This window comes from Acanthaster planci, linkage group LG05 (assembly GCF_054643075.1).
Source record: "Acanthaster planci isolate LZ-2023a linkage group LG05, COTS_SCS, whole genome shotgun sequence".
Taxonomy (NCBI): domain Eukaryota; kingdom Metazoa; phylum Echinodermata; class Asteroidea; order Valvatida; family Acanthasteridae; genus Acanthaster; species Acanthaster planci.
This window is the reverse complement of record NC_141781.1, coordinates 12,623,982-12,648,874: the sequence shown is the minus strand read 5'-3', so window position 1 is coordinate 12,648,874 and position 24,893 is coordinate 12,623,982. Positions and strand designations below refer to the sequence as shown.

Genomic DNA, 24,893 nt, shown 5'->3' with positions numbered 1-24,893 from the left:
TTCTTCAAATGTGATATTGTTGCGCTTAACTCTCAGACTTGGGGGAAGAATGTTTAACCCCAAATCGGGTGGGGGGATCAGTGGCGGCGGAACAATTTTCAAAGGGGGGCGGGGGAGTTGTTAGCCCATCAATCATTAATAGGCCGATAAGCCCCACCCCATTATAGGCTCTGTGAAAAGTAGGGTGACCATGCCCCCCCTCAAAAAAGTGGCCCCAATACTCGTGTCCCACCTGCATGCCCCACATCTTGAAACAAACTATTTCTGTCTGTGTTTTGAGCCTTGCCAAAAATACGCATTTCTCTATGAATGAAGGAGGAAACAGTTTGTGAAATCAGGAAGCCAAAGGCATTGATGTATTGACTAAAATAACCTCAGTTAGCTCGCAAAACAGACTGGAGAGGATATGGCTCCATAGAAAAATCAAAGCAAACTTTTTTGCCTGACGTGATGACAACAAACAAACTTGGCTGGGACTTGGGCTGTGTACCTTTGAGGAAGTCTTTAACTTCTGGTTCCTGCCATTTTGATAGCCATCACATATTGGATGTGATCCTTTGATGAAAAGGTTTGAATTAGCTAGCTTCATACCCGCTGAAACTGAAAGTTTTTTTGTGGAAAATATCTCTCTTGTATGTGTGGTTATTTCCAGAACCATACACACATGTAGTCGATAACTCATAAAGGTGCTTCCGCAAACCTGTTATTCAATGAGGGGCTTAGACGAATCTTTCACTTGCCAACTTGCACTTTGTAATAGGTGATGCAATTGAAAATTGCCCATTTTTAAGTTGAGACCAAAGGATTTTCAGAGCTTGGTGAAGTTTCCATTGACATTTGAAGGTGGCCTTAATCATTGCCCTTAACCTCTGAGGCTGATTGACACTAAATAAAAGGTTGGCCATAACAGCTGCAACTGTCCTTACAGTCAAAGAAATTACTAATATCCCATGAGCACTGTGAATTTGGCAAACATCACCAAGGTACACAAGATACTACTAAAAAACCTAGTAAAAGAAAGATGAGGTGCTTTCCTTGATTGTTTTTGTTTTTTGGAGGTTGGGAAAAGTGTATTTACAAATTTGTTATCTATACCATACCATACCATTGATCTACGTAGATATTCTTATTGAAGTAAATTGCCACAAAAAAGGATGAATGTTCTCTCTTCCTTAAATATCAGTTACTTACGTTGCAATGTCAGCATTTGAGTTGATACATATGACACAGTGACATCACACAGAAAGTTAAAAAATGGTAAGCAAACAAATATAACACCCAACTCTCTTCTGGACTTTGGCAATTTTTCTTTCTCAGGTCAGGGCAAGATTTGTCAACCCCCAAGATACACCTCTCTGTCAGTCAGGACAAATCAAATTTAAGAACATTTGAAACTGTTTTCCCACTACAAAATTTTTCTTTAATTTTTTGTAAAAGTTCAAGAGTTCAGCCAAACAAAGTTCTCACGGTCACCTTGCAACATGCCCTCCACATTCTCCTAGCGTTTCAGTTTCAGCACTTGGGGACTGCAACTTTTATCAATCAAATAGAAATTGGGGTTGGGTGTCGGGTATAATTTGCAGTTGACAATACTAATGAGAACAAAAAAATACAGTGGAATGGGGAGTAGACTGGCCCCAAAGGGAGAATTTCCAGATAGAGATCCCAGTCAAAGAGCTAAATTGTAATTGAACAAAATATAAGCTAAGTAAGATGATCGAAGTGTTTTATGATGATTTTCCTGGAGAGGGAAAGTTAAAAGCCTGTTTTGAACTCTTGAAAATCAAATGTGGTTGGTTTATTTAGGTTTTACAAAGAACTACATGTGTCACAGGGAGTGGTAAAAGAACCTTTACCCAACAATCCATATAAAAGAGTTATGCGGCTCCTTATGATATCTCTCCTGCTACCTGAAAAGTAAATGGTTTTATTCTTATACAAAACTGAAGATGGTTTTGGGATTTATTTCCTCTTTGGCCAAATAGTCTCATTATGAACTGGTGTTTCAATTTCATTTATTTGATATCATTGATATCCAACAAAGTAATTGAAATACATTGAAATTCGTTGTGGTTTTGCAAGCGTTAAAAACTTGATAATCAAAATATATGTACAGAACAATAATAACTACACTACAAAAATTCACACCAGAATTACAACCAATAATTTCAGACAGCATATCAGGTAAAATAACAGTTGATTAAATAAAATGGGATTAAGATAACAATAAAATCTGATGAATCACAGATTAGGACTTTGATTGCTCCTGTACATGTACATTCAATAAGCGAACTGCACTTGGATAAAAACTGTTCAAGGTTTGAGTCGAATCTGCGCGAAGTGATCTGTAACATTTATCTGATCTCATCTGCTGAAATAAGTCATTCATTAGTCATGCATTTCAATGCAAAAGTAGATGGGAATTCAAGCTATTCATGGTGACAGACAACTAAGGTGGAAGGCTTGCGGAAGCACCATGCAAGGATACGATCTCTTTTGTGAGTCTCTATGGTTCTGAAAAGAACCGTGAGGAACTCAACATTTCGGACAGTATGCTCTACTACTAGTTGATGATAAACTGACAATACATGTATCTTCAGTGCATTTTACACCACCAATGAGATGGGTTAAAAATATAAAAAAACAATAATTAGAATGGGAAGGCATTTTTAATTAACCAAAGACTACAGCAACTACCATAAACCATACATCTCTTTGATGTGATGTGAACTTTGATGTGTACATGCATGTAGTGTGATGGATTAGAATTTGATGCAATGGAGGGCTGTCTAATGGAGTGTAGACCAACCCAAGCTTCTGAAAAGAGATGTTGAATTAAAACAGTTATGGTTCCTTGGAGTGCATCCCCCCTACATGGATAACTGTGTTAATTTGAGAGCTAATAGGTCTACATGCCAGCAAGCAATTTGCAGGAGGCGTAGGCCTGCTCTTATGAGGAAAAAGACCTCACTGTGTCCTGGCTCCATTGGTGAACTCTGGATAACCTGGCTGATCGCACGGTCGTCGCACTGGCGATGAGTCCTTTGAATATCTGCCCTTTCAACTTTCAATGGTACGTTATGTGCCTTCCATGTTTGTATAAGGTAACAGCGAATCAGGGTTTGATTTCAAAGAGGGAACTTGAGAAATGGCTACCACATGCTAAGAAGACATCAGCGCGCAAATTACCCACTCCCGACACGGGGTGATAGTGATGAAAATAGCAATACAGGACTCTTTTGGGGCCCTGTAATTGGAATGAGTACAGTTCAACTCCTTCAATGAGGATCTGTTGAAGGGCAAGTCTGGTGCCAGCAGCCGTGATAATTCCAGCTCCAGTTAAATTAATTTATTGTATTACTCTTTTTTCTTGTTTTGTTTTTTCAGGCATTCAACACACCAAAGTCAACTGCATTGAATGGCGAACATTCCGACCTCAGGATCCCAGTTTATGTGAGGGAATGAGGAAGCCCAACGTACGTCAGCAAGCGTGCAACATTGAACCATGCCCACCAGTGTAAGCCACCTTTGTTGGGTCATGTTGTTGTCGTATGTTGAATCAGTTGTTTTCCAAGGAAGAAAAAGTCACCCACTTTCATTTATTTTGTGTGACCGGGTGTCGCATGCCTATAGAGTACATTTTTTGCCTGATTGCATAAAGTCAAGAAACGGCTGTCAACTGATGGCCGTTCACAAAACTTGATTCCAAGGCTCCAGGCGCTGCATGTGGCTGTGGATACTTTGGAGTCAAGACATCTTTTCTTTTCTGCACTTGGGTATGGTTTTGAATTTCACATGTGGCCATGGTAATACCCGATGGTGCTCTTAGTCCAATTAAGTTGTAGCCAAGTCATGCACACCTGTAGGTACGCAGCTGCCATGTGCACAAAATTACATATGACATGATACATCAATGCGACCATCTTTAACTTGTAGTGCCCATCCAACCTATTCAGTTCTCTCTAATCTCAGTACTTCATCCAACCACACTTCATTGATCCTCTAATTTCTGCAGTGCCCACTACATTAATTTCCTTTCTCACACATTCTCACAATCATCCAAACACCAATATCTCTGCACCATGAACCACGCTCCTCTCACCTTCTCCTCCCCAATTTCATTAAAATCCAAAAATGATCGCATACTAGAGCTTGGTAAGTTTATAAATATCATCCAAAACCCAGTTGCATCGATAAACTACAAGAAAAAAATTTCATTAAAAACAAGGCCACATTTTGTCACTTTTTCACAAAAAGCCACGCATCGAGAATTTGAAGAAAACTGGTTTTCACCATAATTGCCAAGGAAGTTTCTCCTCTTTCAAACCTGCAAAACTTGCTATCTGGAACAACTTCATGTAGTAGAAACCCTCAATGATTCTTTTGCGGATGAACGTTTGCACAAACCAAGTAATAAAACTCAACACAGTGGTTAATTAACTGAAATGAAATTATCAAGTTTAGTGTTTTAAAACAAATTGTGAAAAAATTGAAATAATATGTGCCACTTAGTCAAAACAGTGACCGTTTTTACATGTAGGCCCCTACATGTGTGTTTGGTCAAGAGGGGACTGTTGTCTGATTATGATAATGGGATGGGATCAGATATTTTGAAACCAGTTCAGACAAAATCCACATTTCTCTGGAAGCCAAGAGATTAAAGTGTAAAAGCATTTAGCGTCATGGGCAGATTCAGATCAAGTTTGGCATAATTGTCTCTGGGGATAAAAAAGGTGAAAATGTGAATGTATATTGTAAGTTTTGATGGCCTGTAAAAAAACTCATTTATTTTGAATAAATGGGAAACTGATTACAACGTTGGAGACATCAGATACTCCACCAGTGATGTATTGGGCCAACCTTAGACAAATCCAAGATAGGTCCGTCTAGATGCTCGAGACCAAGGCAGGTCAGTGTCCAAGTTGTTGAGTCTGAGCAAAGTCTGAGTCTAGGCCTGATAGTTTTGTTATGGCAGAATGCACAAGATTAAAATGAAACAAAACACCTGTTATACACCTACATAATATGCACACTTGTTTATTTCTCGTGAATGCCCAAAATAACAGTGCCCTACCACATCATATATCTGTATGTCAAAAGCTTGGAGGGGGGAGACCAGTCACGATATGTATAGCTGACATGGCAAATTTTAGACTGACAAGGGATCAAAATGTTTCTGTGTGACTGAGAAACTCCTTTTTCTAGATATTATCAAAGCTGTTTCAAGGACACATGAAGTAATGGTTGTATTTACCAAGACTCTATGAAAGAATTTTCAAGGCTTTGTCTAAATTGTTCAGTAAACAATGTTCAGTGTGAAAATGAGATGTCTAATGTTTCTCACAGGTCATGGACATGAGGTGAGTCGTGTATAATTGATATTCTGTGGCCCAAAATGGAAGAGATTCTTTAAGCTCTAACTCCCTGGGATGTATGTAAAATCATATTGAAATCGTAGGATTGAGGACTTTAAGGGCTAGTAAGAATTACAAAATGATAACAGAGTTTTCTTTCGCAAATGTAAAATGGACTCAATTTGATATTTACTCGCTGTCCAAGTCAGCCGCTGGCCAAGTCTGAGCCAAATTGAGTCCAAAAGGCCGTAGGTCTTGGCTGAGTCACAAGTTCAGCAAAATTTGAATCAAGACCGGACTACTCAGTGTTTAAACATGGTTTGGACTCAATTTGAGTCTTACTGTCCAGGTCAGCTGCTGGTCAAGTCTTAATAGCCAAGTCACAAGTTCAGCAAAACTGGGCCTGAGACTGACCGGGCTCAAGTCTGGTCTCGAGTCCAATATCATTCCACAGTCACTGACTCAATTCTTAGAATAGTTCTCCTTTTTAAGTGCCTTTTTTCTAGTGCCTGTTAGGCACTGAGAAATACCTTTGTTCGTGCGTAGCATTACACAACACCTGATGAAAACGGTGAAGTTTGATTTAGAAGACTTCCCTGATATGCAACTACCTTGAAGTTAATATACATGGCTGATTGCTGGAGAGTGAAGGAGTATACATATCCATATATCAGGTGTTAATTCCATTGCTCAAGTTTATTCCCTGGGGCATGTCTGTTTGACTGTCTGGATATCAGTACCACTGGAGTCTGACAGTTTGAATTCCCTGTGGATTAGCCCATTGTATATTCACATTGTCAGCCACCAAAATCAACAAAAGGGTGCAAAATTTACTGGCGGGGAGAGAAATTTTTTTGGTCATTTTTGTTTAGTCTGAAATATCATTACTAATGATTTATAGTCAAGGTCAGGAAAATAGCTGACACTGTGGTGTTACATTGGCGGTACTTCTGTGTGTGAACAATTCTGGGCAATTTTGTTGTTGTGCACTATTTAAGGCTGACAGTGCACATGCGGAATAAATAAGCAAAAGAACGTGCCTGTCTTTACTTCCTCCACAATCTTTACTGCAGTGTTTTGGGCACCGTGTCAAAACACGTCAGTGTAACTAGTGTAAAATTCATGCAGAATAATTTCGTAAATAAACACATTAGCACAGGCAACCATCAAACTTTCATTGCCCTTTACCAAGTAATTCTCAAGTAATGTTTAACTTTCAGGTGGTACTCCATCTGTGGCAATCAATCTCCATTAAATATTTTGTAAAAGTACCCAGGGTGTATTGACCGAGTACCTACTTTGAACAAATAGGAATGTCAGTGCTTGCATGAAACTTGTATCATATCTTCATAAAATGTACATAAACTTGAAAATGAAGACTCAAGATCCCCACTTGGCAACTTAAGAGCCCTGGAGAAGTAGTCATTGAAACCATCAAGGACAGGATGGGGATCAGGTTCATTAAAAGTGTCATCTCTTTCATGCTTTAGAATTGCTCGTTTCCCCCTCTCGTTCCAAATGATGCACTCAGTTTCCCTTGTTAATTGCGCATGGCAGGCCCTCAGTAATGCTACACAGCGATGTGCTGTCTGAAGCAGATCGACTGAAAAGGACATCATCCTCCATCAACAGAGGAAGTTTTGGTGGTCAAGAGATTATGTTAATAGCTCTGTGTATTGCGGGTTGCTGTTCTTTTGATAAAGAGATCATTATAAAAGCCATTCCTGAAAGATGTGCATTGATAATTGCAGTTGTGGGCAGTTAAAGCCGTGGTCTACTTCAACCTTGTAAATCTCATGTCTTGGAGGGGGCAGCCAGGGGTAGGGGTGGAGAAGTTAGCTTTATGTGTATCATGAGAGATGGAATGCTGCCTCCAAAAATTGTAATTTCCTGTAAAGGTGCTTGGTGTTTTTAGAAAGTGGTTACACCCACAGTAACCTCTTGCTCGGGGCATGCATGACCCCCTTTTTACTTGCTCAGGTTTTTTTCACCCAGAAGTAGCCCACTTTTAACTCTGGAGTCTACTGTCTCTTGATTTTTGCCATGTTATGCTGAGTGTCTCTATATGGAAATAAAAAGTACATGTATCAAGACTATATCATTTCTGCATATTTTGTCATTTCACTTATTACAGTAGCACGGATGTTGATAAAGCAGTGATCATCTAATTTATACAAAAGGACAAAAATTCCATTGTTGTATTTAGCTCTGCCTCTATTTAATAAGGAGTAGCAGACTACCACTTATCAGATGACATTCAAAATTTTAACATTTTTTTACCAAGGAAATAAGTATGTGCGTTTAAGACTGACTCAGGAGAATGGCACAACTAATGCGTGAGCTGCAGGTGAGGGCATTATCAGCATTCAGTCTCCTGAGCCGGTTTTCAACATTAGTTTTAGACCAGCCAAAGCACATATTTATTCCCATTCATAAATACCTTTTTAGTCAGAGAGTTGAAAGAAGTCAATACACTCTGTATATGATGGATTTCCAATGATTTTGTTCTAGAGGGTTACTTTCATTTTTCCGAATACCCCTGTCCATTTGATGGCATATTCTTTGTGCGCGTTGACCAAAATAATCTCATTTTATGGACTTGGTGCGCGCGTGCACATGGACTCTTGACCAATAAGAATCAATTAACCTGTGTCGTATCTAGGTGCCAGGGAGTGATTTAAGTGGCATACATTATCAATACTCTAGTGGGCATTATCGCATGTTAATACACGGTCAAGTTGCATGTCGTTGAAAAGGTAGACTGTCTGAGGTATTTATGAATGTCTGTTGTTTTCACTACATGCATCAACTGGTGTGACATCATCCTTTGTAACAATTTGTAACAAATGAGTTGCTAAAATGAACAGAAGGAAATACTGGTTCAATCTAACTCATTTATTTCCTTTGGAAGTCTAAAACTTTTTCAGAGCCTGAAGAAAAAAGTGGATATTTTCTTTTTGTGATGTGTTTATATGCATTGCCAGAGCTGACAGCGTATGGATTTTTTCAGCAACTACATGTAGTAATTTTAATTGTATGCAGACTATTTCAGTGATTACTCTATGCTGGTAGTAACACAAGGCAGTGAACTTGTCGATTTTTTTGGAGTAGAGGAATGGCATGGAAATTTCTACCCGCAATGCGTAGACTCTCTTTCTGAGCACTGTCTTGTTTGAGATGTATATGTACTCGTATATTGCCGTCTAGGCATTTCTCAAACCCCTTTCCAAAACATCAAAGTGCACGTGGGAAATGATCATGAAGTTGGTTGATAGGCTTGGATTAGAGTAGGTGGACATTCATGTCTGAGAAACAATAGAGCTGTTATTTCAGTACATCTGGCACGTACAGAAACTTGGTAGAGACAATCTCCACTCTCCTCAAAATTGTGTCTACTTTTCAACTGGAGCCCCTTGCTCTATTATTACTCTGAAAACACAGGACAGCAAGGCTGCAGTTTGCATCAGACATATTTCTCTGTTCAGTCATTCAATTTCAAGCCCTAGTTCTCAAGGGATGAAAAGGTCAGGCAGGGATGCTCTCGGAAAGAGCCATAGATTAGGCAGGATTAAACTGAGGAAATCCAAGTGTGTAGTAGAGTCCAGGAACTGCTGACATCTTATCAATCCAAGAACAGAAGTACTTGCTTCAATTGTAAGATACCACAGTATATTTTTAGCCAAAGGTTTTGCAGAAAAACATCGAAGTGGACTGTTAGGGGTCTTCCATTCTAAAAGGGGAGTTTTAAAAAGAGATACTGCACAATAATTTCATCATCCCTTTGCCACTTGTTATTGTCCCCTACAGGATGGTGCTGTCAACTTACTGGGCATACATGTATATTGCTGCTCTGAGTGATAGCTTGCAGGATATATGTAGCAGAGGAATTCTACATTCAATAACCTTTCTCCAAAGAGGTGAAAAAAAAAGAAGAAATGAGTTGTCAGTGTTTTCTCCTCCTGGAGTTGAACAAGAAGTAAATCTGAATCATCGGGATCGTTAATCTTTTTAAGCGATGCATGTCTTGCCTATGCGCGCATCATCTTGGGCAATACAGGGCATGAGTTGTTCAAGCTGCCATTTTCGCTTTCAGTTTGGCCAAGAGCCAGCTTGGGTTCAAGGTGGTCTAGACCTTGCCTCCTCCTAGTCCTTCCCCATTGCTTTTAGAGTGGTCCCCTGAGACCAGAACCAAGCTGAAGAGTAGGACTAGTTCTTGAGTTAATGGTGGCTTTAGCCTTACACAAACTTCTTCAGTGGAATCAAGTGGAATATGAAGTCTCTGGTGAGGCATTTGTTTTAAGAATTGAAGGACATCAGGAGCATGGTGATTGAAATGGAATGAGGAGAAATCAGGATCGGCATTAAATTGGAAACTCAATATAACTGAATGGCTAGAAAGCAAGTTAAACCCTTTCTTGGGGAATTAACTAGTTACGACTTTCTGTGTATGCTCTGTGAGAAATTGGGGAATACACTCTCCTGCAATGACCTCTAGGATTTACAGGATTTTTTGCCAGGAGCCTTGAGGTCCTATGGCCGAAAGTCTTGTCAAATTCACTTTAGGGCCTTGAGAGAGTGACTTCTGCTTCGCAATCTCTTAGTTTTCTTTCAGTTGAGCATAACCTAATACTAAGGCTTTTTAACAAAAAATCATGAATTTAGGAGAGCAACTCTCAAACCATGTTGGCCTGTTCATTTTTTAAAATCAAAATTTGCATTTATTCTTTGAAAATTTGTCTTTCTTTAATCCTTTTATGAATTTTCTCAGCGTGGCACTTTCATAACTGGTTTGTGACTTGGGTTTTGTATCCTGTGAACTTGTCGAGTATTCACAGATGAGACTTTTAACTGTCAACCAGTATCAAGGATGCTTAGAATGTTAATGACTTGAAAAGAACACCAGCAGCAGAGTTGCATTCAAGTGCCACTGAGTTCAACCCTCTTTCAATCTCTTTTTCAACTTCTTGTTCTCCATGCAGATGGGAGGTGACCGAGTGGATGGAGTGCAGCCGGACCTGTGGCATGGGACGCCAGATGAGACAGGTGATGTGCAAGCAGACAGTGACCCAAACCCTGATCACCATGGTGCCTGGGGAGCGCTGTGACCCCAGGCTGGAGCCCGAGAGGGTACAAGAGTGCCACATGGACCCCTGCACAGCCTGGTCAGCTGGCGAGTGGGGAGAAGTAAGTAGAATACATACTGTACATGCGTTGGCCAATAGGGAAGGGCTAAGGGGGCCATTCCCCACAAGACAATTTATTCTTGAAATGCAAGGAGAAAAAATGATTTTCATTCCTTCCCAAAGCATCAAAACAATGAAGTTCACTTAACCCTTTACAAAGCCCACACAAGGTTACTCAAAGAATGCCCCCTTTTTAATGACCCTCCAAAAATCTGCCCCTCCCCTCCAGGTCTAGATCCACTCTCATTACAACATGTATGAGGAATTTCCAGTACGGTACACCAACAAGAGTTTAATATCTGATCATGTGAAAAATAGACATGCATGGCCTAAATGGTATCATATCTTACCATGGATTAGCAGTTTACCATTTGTTATAGCAATCATTCTCTTACAGATAACGTGTTATCTCCTTGTTTTCTCAATATGTTTGTATTTGTGTGACATCACACTTGAAGTATGAAGAACAAGAGGACAGGAAGGTGATATTTGCAAAATGCTGGACATTGAAAAGTGGTCTCTTTTTCACAAATACGAATTCCCAGCAAGTGGGAAGTGAATGTCTTGTTTTCTTTCTTTTTAATCCATACGGTGTGAGATTTTTAGTTGATGGAAACTTTCCTCATAAAGATGATTAAGTAAATTTACAAGTCAGTGTTTTGTCATGGTCAAAGTCGACCCCCTCTCTATTCTTTTCCATGAGGATGGAATTGGAGAGAGTGATTTCAGAATATGTCAAAGAACATGTCAGAATTGTCAAAAAGAGTAATGACCATCCAGAAATGCCAAGTCTGTCTTTTTCATTTCACACTTTACTGCCTCGAACAGTGGAAGCAACAACTCTATTCACAGCTTACTACCACGTAAGTGCAAATTGACTGAAATGTCAAAATAGAAGCAAGAACAGTTACTTCAAACACCTGTGTCCAATGTGTAAAACTTCCAGAGAGGAACTGCTGCTTTCGCATCTCTAATAGGAAATTGATGCACATGTATGTCATTTTCGTCTTATTAAAAGAAGTCACAGAAATCATGTGTTTTCAGTTTATCAACTATTCAGATAATTTCACTGAGGGTGCGAGCTCATTTGCAAACAGGACCGTGGCGGGCACTAGATGTCATAGCTGATCAGTCTACATCAGTGAATGAGTACATGCACTTTGAATGAGTGTCCCAATTGTTTGCAGGTTGAAGGCAGAGGATGTGCCCCAGCTGTCTTCTACTGAATATTGAGCAAGATTCATGCTTTTAATTCTTGAAAGTGGACATCTTTAATCAAGTCTTATGGTTCTTTGACCCCAACCATACATCAAAGAAAGGAAGTAGGATATACATGTAGTTTTTCTTATTCAACTATTGGCAACATTTTGGGGACTAGGTTCTCAAATAGTGAATTAGTATTTTATACCTGCCAGTTTTAGTTTCAAAAGTACATGCACTCTCTGAGGCTTGTATACATTGTCACTGCTCTAGTTGCTTTTATATAAGGCAAAGCAAATAGGGTCTAATGTTGTGAAAATTTTTGCAGGATACTTTTCATAGAGAATTCAAGTACAGCAACCCAAATGCAGTTGGTGGCTGTGCTTGGGTTGCTGCATCGGGTCGCTGCGCTTGGTTTGATGCAAGTTACTTGCTGCCTTAATCTTGAGGGATTGGGCTTAATGATGTATTACCTGTATACGGCAGATACGTGACTCAGAATCCTCCAGCCATCCTCATTGATGGTTACCACATGGTCAGGTGTTCTTGGCCAGCCTCTGTCATATTTGTGGTGCAAGAACTATGTCAGTGGCTGCTGGTACACAAAAATGCCGGAAATGAATGTTTGGGGTCACTGCTCAGATCATTTAAGTGGGAAAAAAATTAGGTAAAATTTCTTGTGTCAAGAACAGCCCCACAGACACTGTAGCTTTCAGAGTTGTTGTTTACATCTGATGACCAAAAATGAATTAGTACTTCAAACACTAATTATCAAACACCTGCTCTTTATCAAAAGTACTGTTTGGTAAGCTCTCTTGATAAATACCACAAAAAGTGCAATACCTGACGACTTAATGGTACACTATGTTAAAAGGCCCCCTCTTTCTTCCTTTTTTTCATCTCAGGGCAGGGGAGGGGGATTTCGACCCCCTAACCCCAGTCCCCCTACCTTCATATCTGCGCTTGATTTAGGTTTCCAGTTTTAAAGTCCGATAAACATTGAATGAAACAAGTATTCATTAAGAGTTATTGAGGTAGCTGGACATGATGGTCTGTCATGTTGATAAGCCATGTAGTTTTAAACCTATTGGGCGAAATTGAGTGTTTTATGAAACACAGCTTCTCACAAATTTCCACCAACAAAAATAAGTTGAACAATGGATTATATTGGAACTAGCTAGTACTTGATCCAGTCACTTAAAGAACAACCAAGCTTGCTGAATCATTATAGCAACTACCCCTTCTCTGAACCCTCCAAAGCAGTCCAACATTTGAGTGCCAATACAGGTTCGGCAGTCAGGATCTGTAAGAATGCAAGTGGGCTTTTGGTAGATTTCCTGTAAATTCTGAATATGAAAGCAGTACCAGTTCCATCTATTTAACATGTCACCTTCTCTTCCCTCTCTTGGCAAATCTTGGCCATGACACAGCACAACTCACTGCCAAACAGTGGCCTGTTGGAGTGAGAAGGATTTGGAGGCAACTGTTCACCAGTAGTCCTGACTGTCTTCCCTTTTAAGAGGGAATTGATCATGAAACCTCAAACACTAAAGAAACTCCACTGTAGTACCCACTTGCATGTGGGAGATGAGATGATTCCATTCTTGCTGAATAATTTTTTTCTTAAGGAATCCTCATTTGCCTTCCTCCCACTCAAAACCTGAATATGTTACTGCTGCCAAAGCAAAGGGAGAAGACAATAGCCAAACGAAGTGGAGAAATCTGCACCAGGTGTTTTTTCTTCGGAAATTGTACAAGACCGATAATAGCCTGTTTCCTGGAGGTGGGCAGTTGACACATTCCAGACACCCATCAGTTAAATGAGGCAATGAGGCATTTTTCTTGAACTTCTTACACAAATTTAATTCCTTCATAAATCAGTGAGGAAGGGGAGGGCTTAACCATCTGATACTTTAACTTGATTGGAGTGTTTATGGTAAAAATATTTTACTTTGAATGAAAAGCCTACTGCCATTCAGTGCTTTCACTTTCAAGTGACTAGTTCTACCTTTGCAAAGGTGACTAACACTTTAAAGCATTTTTTTCTTTTTTCCTTTATATTTTGGAATCTTATACATATAAATAAGAATTTAGGGAAGTCATGGAATGATATGACAACCTCCTCCCCATTGTCATGACATAGTAGTAATTTTAGGACCTACTGAGTTTAAATGTTTGCTTTTAGTTTGAAATAAATTAGCTTAATTTGAAAAGCAAGGACCAATTACATATAATGAATTGCCTTGACAAATGTCAAACGGATTTAATGACATGAAAGCTTGTATTAGTAACAAGCAAGGAATTTTTCTCAAAGTTTTATGATCCAGTGTAGCTTACATTGTACAAAATAGGTAGTGTTTTAATTTACTCCTTTTCATCTTGACTTCATTTTCGTATTCAGAATTTTTGTATGAATTCACAGCCTTATCTCTAGGCTGTTGTTTACATCTACACACATCACCAGTTACAAGTCCTGTGGCACATCATGCATGGTTGCCTTTTATTAGGGATCTTTCACACCAATTGACAGTGGAGCTGTCATGCAAGAAGAAGATGCAGTCCACTGCAACGTAGCCAGGGGGTGTTTTTTGTGGGTATATATTCTGGGGAAGACGGAAAGGGTGGAACTTGGCAGATGAACCTGTGAGACTGAGTGATGCGGGAAAGAAGGTTCAAAGATTTCTGATCCTCGGGATATCATTTGTCATTTTTTGTCACATGTACTGTACATGCATGGTGCCCTTTTTGAGGGAAAGTCCCTTTACATGCTTTTGGAAGGAAGGGAAATGGATATTCCTAAAGCATCCTTTTTTTCTTTTTTATTTCAAAAGAGAAATCTCCCTTTTGTAGGGTTGGGAGGGGCAAGGCCCCGTCTAACAAGATCTTGACCAATTAAATTTGATTTCATTATTGTGGAGTTGCAAGATACTGGTTAACAGAGGCCTGTCCACTGATGCATTGAGAAAATAGGTTAGTGTGTCACCGCTGACAGGGGACTGATGCCGGTAATATATAATCATTATGGGTGTCACCAGCTAAAATGGATCAAGACTTCCTTGGCTATGTAGCTAGGATAAGCTTGGCACATGGTTTATAGACTTAGGGGCATGGCTTTTAATGTCACAGCCCGAGAGTAGGTTTCATGGTAGTAGAATGATGAAGAAGAGAAACATTCATGCCCCCACTGCAAATTGCATGTCATGTAGTGTTTGCCCACATAAATTGCATACCAAACATATAACGACTACCTGTTTGCATAAGAGGCCTGGCCACATTCTGCAGTCCCTTGTAGCCACAGTAGGTTGGTATAGAGGCTGGTGAATGGCATCCCCATGGGTTTTAGTAACATTATCACTTGCTGTTCTAAACTCAAGTGTAGAACTTGTGACACAATGTCAGAACACACTATTTCCTTCAAATACATCAGTAATTATGTTCTAACCCAAGACAGCAGTGCAAGTTATTAATCTTCTGCTCAGAAAGAGTTATGTGATAAACTGTACTGAAGCAAAATTTAAAATTGACAATTTACAATGTTGAAAAAAAGACACAAATTTTATGAATGTTGAATACATACAAATATTTTAAAAGGGTATCAATAGGAGCTGATATCAGAATGAAAAACGTTTGTGCCTCCTGTAGGATTATTTGTGATATACTCAGTTGGTTTGTTGCTCAGCACTATTGATACCTAACTGGTACGTACCTGTTCACTTTAATTTTCTGACAATATACCTGTGGCAAAACCCTCAGACAGTTCGAAGCACTAGTACCTAATTGATTAGTTGAAACTTTAACATTTAAGAGTGTGAAAACTAGTTTGTCTAATTGTATGGGACACCTTATCAATAGGTAGTATGTGCCATGCACAATTGCAACCATGTCTGTTTATGGTTCAAGACATCATACAGCATGGAAGAAAATTTGATTTTTGACAGTCACCACAGTGATTCAGTGTATTGCGGTGGAAGGTGCATAATGTCAAATGACATGCATGTTGCCATGTGTTCCTTGACTAATCATGACTACACTAGCTGTAACTTGTTTACCTTGTTGAAGCTGAAAATGCATTCTGACTGTCTTTAACCTGTAGGCCTAGATAACCCCATAGGGCTCTAAAGAGGAAGGCAGCACAAAATGTGGCTATAGTTTAGAATATATTCGTCCTCCCTGATGCATACTTATTACATGTATAAGGGCTGGTAGGTAGGGATATACCTAATCAAGCAATGTCTGTGACATGACGCAGGAGAAGTGGGAGTGAAGGCTTGTGTTGTCCCCATGGTTCCCTTGACACCTTGAAGGTCCTTCACAGTGAAAAACAGCCTCCAGCCTACAAAACAGTGTCCATGCTGTTCTCAGAAGCACTGTTCCCATTGCTACAAAAAGACAAAGTTTGAGAAGAAGAAACAAAATGGAATTGCATCTTTGAAATCCATTTCAAACTTGGCAATCATGCTGTCAGCTGGAGGGTAATATAATGTGCCCTTTTGGAACTGTTTTCAAAGTGCATGAACAATGCACTTTAGCATTTCACTGACCGTAATGACTAGTTGAATGGATATCAGTCTATGCACTTGTATCAAAATTGAGACATACATGTACATGCCTAGGCAGAAACTGCTTTGATTGCAAGGCTTGTAAGACTCTGTCTCAGTCCTTAATTAGACATATGAATGCATGAATATGAGGTTTCCCTCAGTTTGCTTCATTGAAAGCTTGTAGCTTTGGATTTGAGAGAGCATTCAGCATGCTTATTAATGAGACCACAAAGACAATTTAACATTAAGTTCACATGAGTTTGCCTCTGTCTTATTCACAAGGTCACTAATACTAAGATTTATGGTGTAAGCACCCAGCAAATGATTGTTGCTTTCATGGGTCAAGACAAACATAAAAGTGTTGTGAATAATAGAGCTATAAATTTGTTGTCTCTTCAATGGTTCATGGCATTTCATTTCAAGCCTTCCCGAGGGTATGTTGCACTGTAATAATTTCAGAAATGTCAGACACTGTCTGTACCACAGCAAGAAACTATTTTTAACAGGCTACATGGTAGGTTTGCAATTTGCAGACAGTCGATAAGAGCACTTGGTGATAGCTTTCGCTCTAAAATTTCAACACCGTCACCATGATACATTCTTGATTCCCCATAGACAGCACAATCAATTTTGCAGCAGTTTCACTTTTCTGTTAATTACTTGACAAAAAGGCTGGTGTGACGGTATGATCATCATGTGTTCGTCACATAGAGTACTGCAGTGCGACGTCGTTTAGAACCACTAAATGCTGAACGGACGAATGGAGTACGTGCATGTGTTGGTTCATGTGCTGGTTCTTGTGCTAATGCCTTTTACACATAAGATTGCGTGTGTGATCACGGTAGTCACTTTGGTACCCAATAGCACTCACAAAGTTTCCAAGTACATATACATATACTTGGTTTACAATAATACTGTGACATTCAGGCAATGTACTCCCCTATAGGCCAATGTAACAGCACACAGACTAATCAGCAACATTGATCCTCACCAACCATACCTTACCTCACCGTAACCTTTATTCTTTTTCATGACCACGAATTACCGTCATTGAAGGGCAGATTAAGAATGAAGTTCAGTGGGGGGGAGGCAACATTGTGTTTTCAGGACAAAATAAAGTTGTAAATTTATGTATGTAGCCCAATGATTTATGGCCTTGGGGGGATGAGGCTACATTTGGGGGGCTTTTTACATGCATTTTGGAGGAAGGAAAGTTAAAATTGTCCAAAAAGGCCTTGTTCCCATTACTTTACAGACAAGAAAGATAATGCTCTATATGCTTGGGGAGGGGCCCACAGCCCACATTCCATCCCCATCAACCATGGTTTCCAAGATGAAAACATCACTGCCATCATAGTGACCTGCATCTCAGTCACCCCCTTTTTCCTTCTTTAAATCCTCATTCCTCTGCTGAAAAAAGAAAAGGGCCCGGCAGTTATTATTCCTGCCTTCATAATCAGTTGCATTATTTCATTCCGTCAAGACCACAGGCGGATGTCTGGTGGCATGGGAAATAACACACAGTCCATACAGTGAAAAACATCCACTTATCCAATATCTCCCTCATGTGTACACTTCACTTCTCCCTGGCAGATGCAACACATTACCTGCCCTCTGGCTAATTTAATGTTTCCATCCTGGGTGCTTTTATCCTTCTCCACTCAGGAAGATCCAACATGCAGGGCTAATTTTCTTGTGTTTATTTCCTTGCTGGACTAGTCTCAGTCAGGCCTTGACATAGTTCTCAGGCAGTTTGGTTTCCTGACAGCAAATCAATGAATTTCTCAGAATAGTTCTGACAACCTGTCAGCCTGGTGTTGATTTGTTGCGAGCAGAGATGTATTGCAAGGAGAAAGAGAGAGGGAAGGGACACTGACCCCACAAATGTTTACAGTCATTACAGTAGAATTTCCTATACAAGTATGAGCATAACAAGGGGAGGGGGGCATTGGCCCCCATTGAAATTTTAAAAAAATAAGAAAAAGCACACCAAATAATGTTTTTGAAGGAGAGGAGAGGGCAATTTCCAAGTTGATTGAAAGTAAAGGTCAGGATTGACCTCCACTGCTGTCAATGGTGGGTCAGCTTGTTGCTGTTGAATGTAGAAAATAATCCTGGTGATGCTCAGACATACCATGGATAAACAAAAGACACAAACTGTGTCTTTATTTCTCCATGGGCAAACAAACTCAAATTTTGATCATTTGGTGACATTTTGATAAGTGCAGGCTTCCAGAAATGAACAAAGTCTGTCTTGAGCCAGTGTATTCAATCTGTCCCTGGTTTCAGTGATACAAAACACTGTGAATATTTCTGTTGCCCTGGCTGGGATGCAAGTCCATTTTATTCCCCCATCCAGCACTCATTTATACTGCTGGTCTTAGACTTGGCAAAGAAGCATGATAATTACATGACTAGTTGCCCAATGCAAGGCCATCTGGACTGCAACCCTGGACCCTCTTATCCTTAGTCATGATGAACCCTTTGGGTCCCACTCCCCTCAAAATTTAAGATTGGATAAACCCTGTCCCACCTTTTAAACAGAGGAAGAGAGTGAATTGCTATAAAAAGGGGCTGACAAGTAACCTTGTATGATTGCATACATAACCATCACAGTTGTTGCAGGACATGCATCCCATCTTCAAGGAAAACCTTTGTTCATGTTTTCTTGCACTCTCCCAGTGGGTTGGACGACCCTGAAGATTCTACCAACACATACACATATTTGCTATGGTCAGTACCTGTTCTTCCCCAAAACAGCCATTGAATTTGCAGTTTTCTAGGCAGGCAGCCAGGAAGACAGTTTTGGGGCTGTTAGTAATTTCCTCAGATGCTTCTAATTTGACAATAGCCTGGTTATCATTGCTGTGACAATGAAGTCTTGTCAACTTTTTTCGCAGCCAATTTGAAGTGGGGCACTTATATCATCAAAAATGTTTCATGAAGTTTCATTGTGGAGAAGAATTTTCATATTGAGTGAGAATGTGCTAAAAAGTGTAATGATGCACTTGGGTTTGATGTCTTTGCAGTTTTTGAATGTGAAGATTTATGTTTTAAGGCATGTCTCGTAGAACCGTGCAATTTTGGTGCCAATTTTAGCAGCTTCTGAGAGTGCAATGCTGGATTGGTTTGGCTGTAGAGGTACAGCACATGCGCAGCCTACAATCACAAGAGTCACTTGATAAATGGTTTACAAATATCTCTCTGGAAATAATGACTGTGTAAGGAAAATTTCAAATGCTGAAAATGCAGCCAAAAATTGGACGGAGGTAGTTCTTTAATTTTCTTACTTAAGCACAAAGCACTTTGTGGACAAGCATTCAGAGATTCTGGGGTTGCTGAGGATTGCACCCCATCACTACTCTGAATAGCTAATGGCATTCTTGAAGAGTTACATGTACTTGTTGCTTTTTAGTGTACTTTTCTACTCTTCTTATGGAGACGGGAAGGGGGTATGGCCAACGGAAACGGGGAAGGGGTTGTTTTGAAAATCTGTCCTTCTTTATCTTCAACACCAGATGTTGTGTGACTCCGATTTCAGGTTATTTTTGTAGGAATCATTATCGCCTTCCTTTCTCCCAGGAGGTGTTTTTCTGTAGGTTCTGTGACCCTACATTTACCTGTGAGGCTGTTTAGGTGGCACTTCTGAATCCCCTTCATCTGAACTTCATGATATGTAGCAGAGACACTAAACCAGCAGTCCCTCGTTGACAATTGATGTCTTCCTCAGTTAATTGGATGCAGTCACTCTGCCGGTGTCCCTAACCTATTGTTTTTTTTTTAGTTTGAATGGACTGTCTTACGCATGTAACGTAACTAACACCATTCTTTATGATTCACTCTAGTTCCTCAAGCATCCAGCATTTTTTGTTCCTGTTTAATTGAAAAAAATTGATGAAATATGAATGAAAATACGAACATATTTACTGAAATTATTTCAGTTGTACATTTCGGTTATCGGTAATTCCAGAAATCAGGGGTCCACTTTTTGTTTGTGTCCCTGTCACATCTGATATATGATTTTTTAAGATCAGAACACATTTTCTAATTTCTAAGAGGGATAAATTAATACCAATTATCTGCCAAACAAATAGTAACAGTTTGAAATCAATTCTAGTGATATTTCCATGTCAAATAACAAGGTCAGATGTAACAGGGACACGAAAAAGGTCACACTTTTGGACTCCTAATTTCTGGAATTACCCTTATACCAGTAGACCTTGTGTTATTATCCTTAAAGTTGTTCACACAATAAATATGTTTGGGATTTGGCAAGATTTGGTTACTAGGCCTATATACTCGAACGTGAATGATGAGATTTGAAGTTTTTCAAGGTGAAGGTGGATTGTTAAGAGGATGCACAAATGGGAACATACATGTTGAGATGATGCAACACCTGTGGGTAAAGTCTTTCAAGCTTTTTTCTGTCCATCATTGGGCTCTGCAGTCGCAAACATCTGTGGTATGACCAGTGACTCAATGCTTCAGTCTGTTTGTTCTAACCATCAGGCAGGCACAGCTGAAACTCTGAAAATCTTGTTTTTCCCTCAAAAATTAATGTAAAAAAAAAAAATGGGTAAAATGCAAAATGGGGATCATATTACTCGACCCTGCTGGAAATAATCATTGCCTGAAAAAACAATTCAAAATGAATCTTATAAGGCCATTCTTTCGGCAATCTTGTTTCAGGTTTCATTTGTCATTTCAAGCCATGAGCTCTTCCTCTTGATGCATCATTCAGTTTGGCATCCTGATGCAAATGGACATTAGTTGCCCATGGAACATGCTGAAAGTTCTTGCTGATTTACCCTATTCAGGATTCTTTTAAAACATCTGACTCAAAAGTGGCTCATCTGACTTACATGTACAGCTCATTTTGTTTGGTGTGGTCATGACTATATAGTCAATTGCACTTCAAGTGCATACATGCATATAAGCTGTTGTCATTTCTTTTGAATGTAATTGTATACATGTACAAGATTGTTACAGGAACAAAGAAATTAGTTTCTTACACGCACAATCCTGCTTTGCTAAAAGCAGGAAAGCATACTTATTTAATGGAGGATATGTAGGATACAAAGTAGATTTACCATGACAAACATTGTAATTGATTTTGGCCTTGGGGACACTTTTGATTTTTTTCAAATAAGCAACCTCACAGTCTGTTTGTTAATTGATTGTACACTTCTCCCCCTTTCTCTAAGAACCCTGTTTTCGATCAACTTGAGTTATCTGCAAGAGTTGTGTTTACCCAGGGTTTATTTGGTTGTCTTCTAACTATAGTGACTAAGATTCAGATGCCACTTCACAATTCAGTCATGTGGGTTTCTCAGTCATGAACTGGCCGAGTGTATGATTTCTTTAAAATACTAGTTATCTGAGGAGCTGCTGGTGAACACTGCTTCACTGTCTTCTCGGAGGATTCCAGAAATTGTAGTCAAGTCTGTCACATTACCTTTCACAAGACAAGTAAAAAGGTGAACAGTGACGAAGGAATGCTTTTGTCTCAGTTCATTTTGCTGCAGTAGCTTGTGACTTAGGTTAAGACTGGACAACTTGTAAAGACTATAGCCGGGTAAACTATGATGCCAAGTACAAAGTTTTTTATTTGGGGGAATTCTGTGTTTCATCAATGGAAATGCCCGGGTAATTATAGTAAGAGAGCAGCGAAATTCTGCAAAACTGAAAATAACTAAACCTGAAATTTTGGAAATCCCTCAATGAGTTCACCTACGCAATGTGACAGGTGTACATTAAGCATTAAGCTGTCATGGAGGAAGACTTCAAAATACTTCGTCAGTTCTCCTAGGGAAGTTGCAGGATCAACATTATCCTTGGCCATTTCATTAACGCTTCCTGTGTACTTTCTTTGATTCCTCCCCCCAGTGCAATGTGCCCTGCGGGGAGGGCAGACGGCAGAGAGAGGTGCGCTGCGTGGACGAGGCCAGGGAGGAGCTGGATGAGTCTGCCTGTACGGATAAGCAGCTGAGCAAGCCCCGGACAGAGGAGACCTGTGACAGGGGGCCCTGCGTCAGTAATTGGTTCGTGTCGGAGTGGAATGACCTGGTAAGGATTAGGGGCTTTGGTTCATGGGGGGATCATGTGGGGATAGTCCGGATTGATGGTTTAGGTTGGTGTGGTTGACCTTGGTGATTGGTGAAGTGTGGTGCATGCTTGAGGGGGGCTAGTGCTGTGTATGGAAATTGGGTATATCAGTACCCTTCCATTGATGTCTGACACCAGTTCCATAAAATGAGACAGGAATACATATGACTAACATCACAAATTTCAGGGAAAGAAAATATTTCTGGAAAAATCCCCAAACTAAAACCAGACTACACTTACATGTAATACTGTAACCTTTCAAGTGCATATGCAAAGGTTGTTGATGTGTGTCTTTTGTGAAACAGAACTAAAACTTTAAGGACATTTTTCACGTAAGCTGTTTTACACAAGTTCTTTGAACTGTAGGGTTCAGTTTTTGTACCAGTACCCGGGTATCCTTGTTTGAGTTATCTGTACTGCATCCTGTCCAGATAGTGCTTGTAAATGCTCCCCAAGAGAGGGAAGGGGCAACTGATAAGGTTTCGGATGTCTCTCGGTGGCGAGTCACCCTTGCAGATAAACTGAAGTTCAAATGCCTTGAGCACACTAAAAATGTCAGATGCCTCTTGAATGAAGTGATGCCTCATGCCAAAAACAGATTGGCACTTCTCCTGGCTAAAGAAAATTTTTCTGTTCCATCTTTTTTTCCCGAAAAATAATATGATTAAGTTTAAGGAACATTTTAAGCAAATAGACACATGGTGACTGACAGGGGTGTGAGAATTCACCTTTTTTGTTTAGATGTTGACCCTGAAGTTCAGCTTTTTTGTGTCGCAGGTCTGAACAAATAAAGTATGGGAACCTTTTACATTTCAGCTTTTTGCTAGCTGTTTCCAGCTTTAATTTTAAGTGGCCACTCTCACCCCTAGACTGAGTTCTTTGAGCTTTTTGGTTTTTTGGTGTCAGAAACAGCCTTGTCCTGTGATGAGGTACCACATTTCACAATTTTAGCAAACCTTTTTGGAATTAGCTTATTGTTCAAATTTGTTAATTCAATTGTATGCTCACACTATGATGCTCAAACTCATTCGATCAACTGACACATCTGTCATGTATTACTGTAGTCATGAGTTGTGTGCCAGTTGGCAGTAACAAAACCTGAATGTGAAAAAAATGTTTCTGTGGTTGCTTTCATTTGTAGTGTTCTGCTGAATGTGGGGGAGGGCACAAGAGTCGCTATGTTGTCTGTACCACTGAGGGAAACAGCCAGGTGCTGTCAGATGAAGCTTGCAATACCATCACCAAGCCTAGGACAACCAGGACATGCAATAGCATGCCCTGCGGTGCTGTCTGGTTGACCTCAGAGTGGTCTCAGGTAAGGATTAAAGAAGATGGCTGTCTCCCCTGACCTTTCTGTACACATCCAACAAGAAACTCCTATACGGCCGCTGGCCATCATTTGCTTAAAGTGGAACTTTTTTCAAATGGTCAAGCTGTACAGAAAAAACTTGTAAAAATTTGCAAGGTTGATTGCAAAATTAAGAGGGCATGCATAGGGTGTTCCAACACCCGTTCATTGTTTTGAGCCAATTTTGCCTGTCAAGTATTGCCAGGTCTTTGATGCTCTGACCTCTTCCAGATTCCATGAAAGCCTTCCAAACTATGGCAATTTCAGCATATCGGGAAATTTAGCCCTGATGAGCCAAGTTTCCATAAAGTTATTCATTCCGTTTCAAGATTAGCCGCAATTAGTTTGGCCTGTTTTGTGTCGAAGTGCCTTGTTTGCATTGACACGGGTGCCGTAGGGATTCTTCTTGTAATTACATGTACTTCTAGGATGCCAAGATGGTTTGTGTGATTTTCTTTGAAAGTTTTTAGGGAAGACACTCTTGTAACCATACTTCAGTAGTTTTCAATAAACTGAAATATGAAGTTTGTATTTTGGATAAATAAAGCATAAACCAAAGGACGTGGTTATGTTATAACAAAGTAAAATCCAACACTCATGGAAAAGAAAATGTCCACATTAAGATAGCATACTGGGGTGGTAAGATAAAACTTGTTTCATTGCAAATCCAAGAACGAGAATGCTTATACAAAATTTAAAACTTAAAACAGTTTTTGTTGGATGTCATTACAAGAAAAAAAAATCACCCTACTGAATTTTGCATTTAAAACTACAATAAAATCAAGAGTGTGTGAAGGTGTAATCCCCTTTACCTGACTGTAGTTCCCATACCATCTTTCATCACCCGTTTTGGTTTCACCAGTGTTCTAGGGAATGTGGCGAGGGTATTCAGGAACGCGTGGTGCTGTGTGCTGGGGCTGATGAGCCTCACATCATCATCAATGAGGAGCAGTGTGCCATGAAGCCCAAACCCACTAACAGACAGAGCTGCTACCTCAAGGATTGCACGGCCATGTGGTTCAACTCCGACTGGACTCAGGTAAGGGGGGATGGGATGGGAGTTGATGGATGGAGACACAGATGGGCAGCTGTCAGTAGCGACAGATTGTCAAATGTCTGGAGCAGAAGTACTTAATGGCTGCCATTTTTTGTTTGTGTCGAC

The 24,893-nt window shown here is 39.9% G+C and overlaps 1 protein-coding gene across 3 annotated transcripts in view; it reads left to right on the top strand.

Annotated features, from left to right (window-relative positions):
* Window positions 1-24,893, top strand: part of LOC110982023 (thrombospondin type-1 domain-containing protein 4-like) — a 118,915-nt gene that overhangs the window by 89,789 nt on the left and 4,233 nt on the right. For all 3 annotated transcript variants that reach the window (XM_022240161.2, XM_022240167.2, XM_087136470.1), the window contains 5 exons: window positions 3,388-3,517; window positions 10,334-10,538; window positions 22,165-22,344; window positions 23,525-23,698; window positions 24,594-24,770. In XM_022240161.2, coding sequence (XP_022095853.2) covers window positions 3,388-3,517; window positions 10,334-10,538; window positions 22,165-22,344; window positions 23,525-23,698; window positions 24,594-24,770 — 866 coding nt within the window. The remainder of the gene's footprint in view (window positions 1-3,387; window positions 3,518-10,333; window positions 10,539-22,164; window positions 22,345-23,524; window positions 23,699-24,593; window positions 24,771-24,893) is intronic.